Raw genomic sequence first — 11,415 nt, 5'->3', positions numbered from 1 at the left:
CGTTGTTCCTTGGGGGGGGCTCGGGGGGGGGGTTCTGCAACTTACCTGGCTGCCTGTTGCTCTTCGTGGCCCGACTGAGGGCTGCTGGGAGCAGGGGGTGGGGCTTGTTGCATGTGCCCGCCCCCTGGGCTCCTTACGCTCCCGCAGGAAATGACCCCTGGTGTCTCCCATCTGAGTACTAACCAGGGCCGCCCCTGCTTAGCTTCCAAGACCTGGTGAGGTTAGGTCAGCCTGAGCCATCCAGGTTGGTTTGTGAAATAAATATAATCTTTGTTCACACAAACTTAATCGCTCTGTACATTTGGGGTTTGTGTAGGGTCAGTTTTCTGCACTTTCCTGGAACTTGGTTGAAGAGTTTAGGCTCTTAAGAGATGCACACCTTCAGTGTTTCCCTCTGAGCTGAGCTAGTGTGAGCCGGCTCACAGTTTTTTTTAGCCTCCAGCTCACACATTTTTGTCTTCGCTCAGGAAGGATGGTTCCGGAGCAAACTAATTTAGGCAGCAGCCAAATCACTCGCTCACAACTTTAATGCCAGTAGCTCACAAAGTAGAATTTCTGCTCACAAGACTCCATAGCTTAGAGGGAGTATTACACACCTTAAATTTATTGTCTCCCCCACCCGTATACTCACTAAATACTCGAAGACAAGCGTGAGGGATTTCTCTGTATGGATGATGTCATGCAGAGTCACTATGTTGGCGTGTTTAAGATCTTTTAGAAGCGAAACTGGAAGACAGAGAGAGTGAAAAAAGACGTACATGGTGAGATTTGCCAGAGAATCACGTCTATCAAGGGAATGTCGTAATTTCCAAAATGCCTGTTGCAACTGAGGGGGTGCCATGGAACATAAATCAACTCATTAATGAATTCTGTCTGCAAAGCAGCCAACAGATATGGAGGAAAATGTCCTGTCCATTTAATGCATGTTTAATGTATGGAAACAGGCCAGTACATTTTTCACGGCATGGAGATAAAGAACATTCCATTACACCTCTACTAAAATGGGCAGGACATTTCCCTCCTGGCCTGTTGGCAACCCTACCTGTGAATCAAAAGTTGCCCGTCTGAGAGGAGTAGGCCCACTGCATCTCTGCATGATTACCTGTTCTGGCCTTGGCTCCTGCAAACTCTGCTGGGAACTGGCCGTTCTGACACATGTTCATTTTGGGGGCAATAGCTCTTAATATTGAGACGTTAGACCTTTGTATAAGGGAGACGATTGCTTACAACAGATGAGAGAAGCGCCTGAGACCTTTACCTGCACAAGCTCTTGTACACAGGAGCTCATGCAGGTAAAGGTCTCCATCTAGTCCAGCTTCCTGTCTCAAAGAGTGGCCAACCAGTTCCTCTGGAGGTCCAACAACAGGGCCTTTCCCTGATGTTGCCTTCTGGCACTGATATCGTACCTCTTTAGCACAGCGATGCCTCTCCTTCTCCACACCCTGTTCGGTCAGATCCATATTGCTGCCTCTTCCCTCCCCCCCTTTCTTAAAAATTATTCTTCTCTACTGCCTGTACATGCAGTTTTCTCTTCCTTTTTTCTTCTCTTTCCTTTTCTCTTGCTTTCCTCTTTTATTGGCGGGCTATGCTGGAGAAGAGGATGGGGAGCTGGGTTACATGGCCTGTTCGCTGTTATGTTGACTACCCTATTTGGAAACTATAAAAACTTCACGGTAGGGGGGATAGTTGCTCTACCTCAGAGGATACTGCCCTCTCTGACTCTGTATGAGTCACTGCTCTGGGCTGACCTCCTTCAAATCACAGGGTATGCTCTGAACAGTGACTCACCGGTTTCTAGATATAAAAGGAAAGCATGGTTCCACTTTTAGTTCAGGAAAAAGCTGCGTCTCGGCTCCTGGGGATGTGTTTGCCGGCTCATGGGAATTCGTCATCTATTCTAGAGGACACACAGTGATCCGGGCATGTGTCGGCTTCCCCCTTTCAAGTTATTGGTTTTATTCCAAATCAGTCACTAGCTACTACTTCCAAGACCTGTGCAAATTCCGAATTTCAGTGCACACGCATGCACAGTTTGGTTCCCGACAATGAATCTGGCTGCCCGGAACCATCTCAAGTTGTCATTTTAACAACAACTTCCTAGTCCTTATGGCTGCAGCAAATGTGCGAGCCATGTCTGGAGCAAGAATATGTAACCCTCACCCAGGGGTCATTTCGTAGAAGAAGAGGTGCAGGAGCTCATTAGCATAACTCATTAGCATAACTCATTTGCATATGCCACACCCCCTGACATCACCGGAAGTGTGTCAAAAGGCAACACCCACCACTCAGGCTCCACTGGACTGTTTTGGATTGCTAGCTGTTGGGCAGGGGGGAATGTGCAAGATCTGTCCTCGCAGAGGAGGGAAGAGCTTGTACTTGAATAAAACTTGGTCTTAAAGGTGCCACTGGACTGTTTTGGACTGGGGGGCCGGGGGGGCTCTGCAATCTACCTGGCTGCTTCTTGCTCTGACTGAGGGTTGCTGAGAGCAGGGGGTGGGGCTTGTTGCATGTGCCCGCCCCCTGGGCTCTTTACTGCCGGAGCTCCGCTCCTGTGCACTCCTGCAGGAAATGACCCCTGCCCTCACCACACATGAATACAGTGGGCATGCCAGGCCATTTGGCTTGGCACCCAGGACCAGATCACTGCCCGAGGCACTGGCAGCATTGCTGGGGCCAACTAGTTCTAGAAAAACCCATGAAGCCCAACTAACAAAGGTTTCCAGTGGTTCTACAGTCCTGCAACAGTTCCAGTCTCTCTTTACAATGTTTTCTCTTCTATCCCTCTTTGCTCAAAAGCACGTTCCCCTCACTAAGGATGCCAGGGACACAAACACTGACAATGGTGGGTAGGACCAAAGAAGCGTTCTGTGTTACCAGTGACTGTGTTCTGTGTTACCAGTTACCAGGCTGTGGCCTGGCACCCTCGGGAGCATGTGGGGGGGGTGAGGACAGTTGTGTTAGCTTCACACTGGCACACAGAGTCATTTCTGGGGGAAATCAGAAGTGGTGTCATTATGTGAGGGATGCTCAAGGATTTACAAGAAAACCCACTATGGTTTTTGTCATGCCAGAGGTACTTACTGGCAGGATCAGTTCCAATGTGTAACTGTAAGTTAGTCAGTGTTAGTACACCTAAGGCTTAGGGAAATGGGAGCACCTGGTTTAGGTGGCAATTTCCAATTGATCTGGGACGGGGATTGGAGAATTGAACAATAAGATACAGTCCCAGAGGTAGAGAAGTCAGCTCATCGAAATCCATGAGGAGGAATGCTGGTGAACTGTCGGAGTACACACATTTTGCTGCAGGAGGCTTTGACGAACCGAGAGAGCCACAGCCAGGACTTGGTGAATTGTCAGCCGTGAGTTATTGTCTGGGGGCAGGTTGTTTGAAGACCAAGTGGGCCTACAATCAAGTAAGCTTTGGGAAGGAAAACCTCGAAGCAGGGAACTGAGCAAAACGAGATAGAAGTTCCCAGGAAAGAACCAATAGCAAATCCTTGTTAGAACCAGCTAGCTAGCAGAGCGAGATAAGATTGCCTACTGTCTGTTTTATGTTAAACTCCCCCGTTTGTTTTAACCCTTGTGAATAAACCTTATATGTTTTTATAACTGGGAGTTTGAAGGATTATTGGACAGTGAGGCCGGTTTGGACCCCTCTGCACTTCTTTAAAGGCTAAACCAGGCAGCTTTAGGAAAAACAGGGGCTCAGAACATTGAGCACGCTACCTAAACTACGTTGAGTCCCTGGCATACGCAGAGACCCAGATTCAGAGGGCCTACGTAGCTCAGAAGACAGGAGCAAGCGTATGACAGTTTTAATCATAGAGTTTAAACCAGTCCTAGAGTGCCCCCAGGGTGATGACATCACTTCCGGTATTCACTGGAAGTGACATCCAACCACCCTGTTTTTTCACCTGCCAGTCTTTGAGGTGTTGGTGGGCAATTTTATTTATTTATGTTTTTATTTATTTATCTGGTTCAATCTCTATCCTGCCCTTCCCACAAGGCCATGCTGAATGCAGTTCATCAATCACTTATCACACTGTGCCAAGCACCTGCCAAACTCCTGTTTTTCCAGTTTCAGGCAGGCTGCACAAACAAGAGATGAAGTCCCTAATCAGACAATATACATGGTTGGTGGGCCGCAATGGTCTTGCCAGATCACAATCCCCCTGTAATCCGCGTAACTGTTTCATGAACTGGCACTTGTGACTACTCTGGTCAGCAGTCAACGGACCCATCTGCCTCACATTTGTGCAATCATCTTAAAAGCTTTTCCTTTCGGTTGCTACCACGACATCCCCCGGTAATGAGTTCCATGGGTTAGCTCTGATTCGCTATGCAATGAGGAACACTTCCCTTTCGTTTAAAAAAACTCTCCACCGCAAGGGACCCCTACTCACCTTCTCGGATGGCCGTGCAAGGGGCCCCCTCCTCGTGCTCAAGACGGATCTCCTTCAGGGCCACCAGGTTGTCTGTGAGTTTACTCTTTACCTTGTAGGTAGACAGTAGCGTACGTCCCCTGTGGCAATGAGGACATGGTTAGGAGCCTGGTGCAGAATACCCAGCCATCTTGTTCCCCTCTACCATGGAGGTTAGGAACATAAGAGAAGCCATGCTGGATCAGGCCAACAGCCCATCCAGTCCAACGCTGCGGGTCACACAGTGGCCAAAACCCAGGTGCCATCAGGAGGTCCACCAGTGGGGCCAGAACTCCAGAAGCCCTCCCACTGCTGCCCCCCAAGCACCAAGAATACAGAGCATCACTGCCCCAAGCAGAGTGTTCCATCTAAACCTTGTGGCTAATAGCCACTGATGGACCCCTGCTCCATATGCTTATCTAATTCCCCCTTGAAGCTGTCTGTGCTTGTAGCCGCCGCCCCTTCCTGTGGCAGTGAGTTCCACGTGTTAATGACTCTTTGGGGGACGAAGTACTTCCTTTGATCTGTCCTAAGCCTCCTGCTCTTTAATTTCATTGACTGCCCATGAGTTCTTGTACTGAGAAAAGTTCTTCTTTCTCTCCCTTCTCTATCCCATGCATACTTCTGTAAACCTCTCTCATGTCACCCCTCAGTCGCCGTTTCTCCACGCTAAAGAGCCCTGACCTCTTTAACCTTTCTCCATAAGGAAGGTGTTCCATCCCCTTCATCAGGGCTTTTTTTTGTAGAAAAAGTCCAGCAGGAACTCATTAGCATAATAGGCCATACCCAACATCAGGAATACATTAGCATATTAGGCCACACCCATGATAGCGCAGCTCATTAGCATATTAGGCCACACACCCGTGTTACCAGAAGTGTGGTCATCCAGCCACACCCACCTTTCCCTTCTTATTCTGTTTACCTTGTTTGTTGTCAAAACCCAGGGCCTTTTTTTGTAGCAGGAACTTCTTTGCATGTTAGGCCACACACCCCTGCTGTAGCCAATCCTAATGAGTTTCTGCTGTTGGGTGTGGCCTATTATGCTAATGAGTTCCTGCTGGGCGTGGCCAACTCGGGAGCCAGCCGGAACTCCGTTCCAGTGCGTTCCTGCCCAAAAATAGCCCTGCCCTTCATCATTTTAGTCGCCCTTTTCGGCACCTTTTCCGATTTCCCGCCCCCATCCCCCACGCTGCCCCCCAGCTTGTATCAGCTGCTCCCTCATCCCCTCCTGGGAGAAGTGCCCACAAAGCGCAAACAAAGGAATGCCAAACAGCAGCGGCTACGTGGCAGCTTCAGTGGCACTGTCCCCGGACAGCTCCCATTCCGGTTGCCTCGGACCGAGATTTGTTTATTCACAACATTTATATCCCCCCCCTTTCTGCCCTCACGGGGGCCATCGAGGCAGCCAACAACTGAAAACACACACGACCGAATAACATTTTAGAACTACTAAAAACCAACCTCCCCCCACCCAAACACACATCATTAAAACAAATTAAAAACAAAGTTATACGACAAACAAAAGGCATAAAAAAACAGCAATTAAAACGTGGGTTAGGAAGGAGGAATCACTGAGGGAGTGCCAAATGAAGCAAAAGAGGACTTCCCCTGCTGGTGGAAGATGGCAACAGAAGGGGACAGGCCAGTCTCCCTGGGGAGAGACTTCCACAACATGTTTCTCCTCCCTTAACATCCCTGAGTTTTGTCCGTGGATCCACTTCCCTGGCTCTCCCTGAGACAATAAACCTGCCTTTGGGCTTCCGTGCTGAAGACTGCAAGCAGGGGGGACCCGCATGACTAAATGCATCTCTATACATGCTGTATACCAGGGCTCCCCAACGCAATGCCCAGGGGTGCCATGGCGCCTGCAGACATGTTTCTTGGCACCCTCCGGGTGTTTTCAGAAAGTGGGCAAAGTGAGGTGGGGCTTTTGCCCAGGAAGAATTCTGATTGGCTGCACAGATTTTTTACAGTGTTTTGGAAGCAGCTGCCCCCACAGCACAGGGTCAGAAGAAGAGGAGATTGGATTTATACCCCACCCTTCACTACCCCCAAGGAGTCTCAGAGCGGCTTACGATCTCCTTTCCCTTCCTCTCCCCACAACAGACACCCTGTGAGGGAGGTGGGGCTGAGAGAGCTCTTCCTTCTTCCGAGGACTGCTCGCGAGAGAACAGCTCTAAGAGAACTTGTGACTGACCCAAGGTAACACCAACAGCTGCATGTGGCGGAGCGGGGAATCAAGCCCGGTTCTCCCAGATTAGAGTCCGCGCTCCTAACCACTACACCAAACTTGCTCTCTCAGGATGGGAGCATCATAATTCTCAATGGATTGAGGGAAAACTCCAAACTTCCCAGAATGCAACTATCAAAATGTCCGCTAGTCTCTCACTGGCATTTGCCAGTTTTACCCTTTTGTGCACTGGGACTCTGTCAGAGTTGCAGTGCTGAGTTCCGTGGAACGCTTTTGGAAACAAAGCATACGAGAAGAAGAAGAAGAAGGAGGAGGAGGAGGAGGAGGAGGAGGAGGAGGATCATACGAGAAGAAGAAGAAGAAGAAGAAGAAGAGGAGGAGGAGGAGGAGGAGGAGGAGGAGATTGGATTTATACCCTGCCCTTCACTTGGAGTCTCAGAGCGGCTTACAAACTCCTTTCCCTTCCCCTCCCCACAACAGACACCCTGTGAGGTGGGTGGGGCTGAGAGAACTCTGACAGAAACTGCTCTTTTTCGAGGACAGCTGTGCCAGAGCTTGTGACTGACCCAAGGTCACATCAGCAGGTGCAAGTGGAGGAGTGGGGAATCAAACCCGGTTCTCCCAGATTAGAGTCCGCACACTTAACCACTACACCAAACTGGCTCTCTTTACAAATGCGTTTGCTCGTATCCGTCCCTTGTTCTGCTCACTTCTCCCATTCCTCCCCTCTCCTCTGGTCCTAGATCCATACTAATAAAACATATAGATTTCAAGCTCCTTGGAAGAGGAAACAGTCTTTTTAAGCTTATATTATCCAGCAAAACACTATGTACAGTAAAGACTCAATGCTGATCGAATGGCAGTCATTTCTACATGAGAGCTGCCACGATTCTTATTTGAGAAAACCAGACTGCTATGGTTGAATATGGACGGCCTCTCTATGTCAATAATACCCAATTCTAAGTCCCCAGTAGTGAAACCATGCAGGATTGGAACCCAGGACTTTGAAACCCAAGACTAGATTATCACCCAGGTTGGCTGGTCCAAAACAGCTGGGAGAGGGGCTACTGGAATGGCAGGAGCTGAAGCTGTTGCTATGGTGAAGGAGAGAGATACTGGACTGGTCAAGGCTAGAATGAAGATTTCTCAAGGTACGCCAAGCGAAGACAATGGGGTGGAACCCGACCAATCAGAGCCCAGCCCGTCCCCCTGGCCAAACTGGACAAGGATGGTCGGAGAACTCACCTCTCCCAGCTTATCCAACTTGACATACGTCTCCAGCTTCCCGAACCCGATCTCCGACTGCACAAGAAAGCACAGAGAAACACAAAGGTGTGATAGGCCGCCCTGCTAGGGGGCACCTTAGAAAGCCAGCGGGAGGGTAACTGTTGCTGCTCCAGATCCCGTGAGGGGTGTGACAAGAGCAGCAGGGGGAAAGCGAGGGAGGGCAGGACCGTCACTCACCAACGAGACTCTCCGTAACCGCCGGCTCAAGGGCTTGTCAAAGAGGGGACTGTTGAGGGTCAACTTCTCCAAGTAGCCTTCGGGCAGGCGGATGTCGGCCGGGAGTGACAGGCGTTTGTTGATGTCCTGGGGGAGGGGAGAGAAAACGGTTTTGGTGCCGGCGGAGAAAGCCATAGCCGGGAAACCCTCAGGGAAGCAGTTCAGTTCAGTTTATTGTTACGGTCCTTAGACCAGTCATACAAAAAAAAGAGGTGCACCCTTTACGGTATTCCAAATTTTAAAAATACAACAATAAAACGTGACGAGCACATTTCCCCCAGGGACTCATTCCCACCACCTGCGTCTCAGAGGAGGAGACCCACTGCACAACCAAACGGAGCTGATCCCTTCCGGGGCCAGACTGGCTATCGCAAGGAGATGCAAAATTCTTGTTCCGGTGGGGTGTCTTCCCTAGACGGACTCTTGCCAGCTAGGCCTCTTCAATTTGGTTTTGATTTTAAACAGGGGTCATTCCGTAGAAAAAGAGGTGCAGAAGCTCATTAGCATAACTCATTAGCATAACTTATTTGCATATGCCACATACCCTGACATCACCGGATGTGTGTCAGAAGGCAACACCCACTGCTCAGGCTCCACTGGACTGTTTTGGATTGCTAGCTATGGGGGAGGGACGCACAGATCCTCATGCTCCTTGTAGCCTGGGGCTGCTGGGAGCAGGGGGTGGGGCTTGTTGCATGTGCCCGCCCCCTGGGCTCTTTACTGCCGGAGCTCCACTCCTGTGCACTCCTGCAGGAAATGATCCCTGATTTTAAACAGTGTCAGGGAATCTGCAGCAGATTCAGAAGCATTGGGCTCACCAAGCTAATTCTGACACCACCAGACCTTGTTTGCCATTACGCTATTGTCTGTACTCTTTCTATTGTCCAGTTGGTTTTTGAGACGACGTTTGCGTTTCTATTGGGACCCACCCTGAGAATACTGATCCGATGGACAGACAGGTATATTGATTTACTGACTAGTTAAATAAAATAAGACGTCTACTCCCACAGCATTCTCAAGGTCTGTCGGCATCCACCATTGTCTCTGTATCCTGTTCCCCCACCCTCCCAGCCGCTCGGATGCGCCACCCGGTTAGATTCCCACTCAAGTTCTAGTGTTTCTGCAACCTTTGCCAAATATTTGGCTCTACAGAGAAAGCTGCCATCTCAAACGACCCAAGAGCGTCTGTGCCATATCGGAGGAACCGGAATTTCTCCAGATTGTGCTTGATCTTAGGAGGCGAGCCCAAAGAGCGGGGCTGTCTAGTGTGTCAGAAGCCCTCTGTGGGGAAGAGGCTAGTGGAATGTTGTCTCTGAGGCTGAAACTAGAAAGGCGTGAAACCAGCGGGGGACGGGGGCATCGGGTTGCCAGATCCAGATTGCGAAACTCCTGGAGATTTGGGGATGGAGCCTGGGGAGGACAAGGAACTCAGTGGGGTACAACGCCACAGGGCCCACTCTCCATAGCATCCATTTGCTCCTGGGGAACTAATCTCAGCAGTGTGGAGACGAGCTGTAATTCTGGGGGGATCTGCAGGTCCCATCTGGAGGCTGGAATCCCTAGTGCTGAAACCTAGCAAAAGGAGCTCATATTTTTATTCCTTTCCTGTAACCCTTCCCTGACAATAGTTGCCAACATGAATTCAACCAGATTGGAAGACCAGAAGTGGTGTGGTGTCTTCAATCTTTTAAACATTTCTTTGCCTTTAACCGGTAACCCATGACAAATGTGTCTTCAAATGCACTTTGGCTCAGTGTCGCAATGCATCTTGGGCGATGTAGTTTTAAAACCACGGTAAACCCAGTTCTGAAATCCTCTTATTAAAGTATCACAAGAATAACGAAATAAGCGAAATGCTGTGAGGACAGGGATGCCAACCTCCAGGAGGCACTTGGAGACCTCCTGCTATTACAACTGATCGCCAGATGAGCATGAGCAGTTCCCCTGGAGAAAACAGCTGCTTTGGAGTAGGGTTGCCAGGTCCCTCCTGACCACCAGTGGGAGATGGGGGGCAGGGTTGCCAGATCCAGGCTGGGAAATTCCTGGAGATTTGGGGATGGAGCCTGGGGAGGACAGGGACCTCACTGGGGTACAATGCCATAGAGTCCACCTTCCAAAGCATCTGTTTTCTCCAGGGGAACTGATCTCTGTAGTCTGGAGATGAGCTGTAATTCCAGAGGATCCCCAGGTCCCACCTGGAGGCTGGCACCCTATTTTGGAGGGTGAGCTCTATGGCATTATACCCTGATGAGGCCCCTCCCCTCCCCAAACCCCGCCCTCTCCAGGCTCCACCCCCAAAATCTCCAGGTATTTCCCAAACCAGTGCTGGCAACCCTATGTGAGGATAAAGACATCAAAAGAATGCAGTGTGTCTTGTGTGAGAGAGAATTTTTGTGCGTGTTTGTGTGTGTCTGTGTGTGTGTGTGTGAGAGAGAGAGAACTAAAACCAGAAACCTACACAGAGAGAGAACTAAAGCCAGAAACCTACACAGAGAGAGAACTAAAGCCAGAAACCTACACAGTGCTTCCTAGATTATTGCACAACTAATTTGATGTACTTTTTGGCAAGCTTCCCTGCAACGTTTGAAAACTTTTCTATTTTAGTGAAACATCTTGATGTTTATATCCTATTGGTCCAATATCGCATGGAAGTCTACACAGCACATAGACTTTTAGGTAAAACAATATAGCAATAATTGAAATTCATGAGAAAAAGGAACATTGAGCATTTAAGGAAAAAGTAAATATCGAATGCGTAATCGTATTCAATATAATACGTGTTGCTCTGATATTACAAAGCGGGTGCCTTGGGCTATTATTTAGTACACAGAAAAGGCACAAAACAGAGCCCCTCTCTGAAATTAGTCGTGAGGGGGACATGATACTTTCCCCACCTCTGTCCCACTGCCCAGATGGCGTTTGGGTCTTTTGTCTAAGGTAGGAAGGCCAGGTGGGCCAGATGTGACCTTAAAGCAATTCTGCATAACTCACCCACCACGCTTGTTTCCAAGTCATGAGAACCTGTGCACAGAAGCGTTTTTGTTTGTAATCTGTAGAAGTACACATTCGCATGTAACACCCAGTGCTCAAAGGACGGCTTCATAACTACTGACCAGTCTGTGCTAGGACTGCCAAGTGGGGGCGGGGGGCGGGTAAACCCCCACTTTGGAGGCCCGATTTCCGATGCCCCGGGGGGAACCCCACCCCTGCGTGGGCGTCACCAGGAAGTGACGTGGGCACGCCGGGCATGCTGGGGGCGGGGCCACGGCCATACAAGGGAAAACTCTATGGTTTTCCCTT

The 11,415-nt window shown here is 49.7% G+C and overlaps 1 protein-coding gene across 1 annotated transcript in view; it reads right to left on the bottom strand.

The window, feature by feature from the left end:
* Positions 1 to 11,415, bottom strand: part of CDK16 (cyclin-dependent kinase 16) — a 110,328-nt gene that overhangs the window by 20,603 nt on the left and 78,310 nt on the right. Inside the window, 5 exon segments of the mRNA XM_015417276.1 lie at positions 632 to 726; positions 4,404 to 4,503; positions 4,505 to 4,522; positions 7,858 to 7,914; positions 8,077 to 8,202. Of these exon segments, the coding sequence (XP_015272762.1) occupies positions 632 to 726; positions 4,404 to 4,503; positions 4,505 to 4,522; positions 7,858 to 7,914; positions 8,077 to 8,202 (396 nt within the window).

The sequence above is a fragment of the Gekko japonicus genome, unplaced genomic scaffold (assembly GCF_001447785.1).
Source record: "Gekko japonicus isolate JY-2015 unplaced genomic scaffold, Gekko_japonicus_V1.1 scaffold1748, whole genome shotgun sequence".
NCBI lineage: Eukaryota > Metazoa > Chordata > Lepidosauria > Squamata > Gekkonidae > Gekko > Gekko japonicus.
This window is presented reverse-complemented; position numbering and strand designations above follow the sequence as displayed.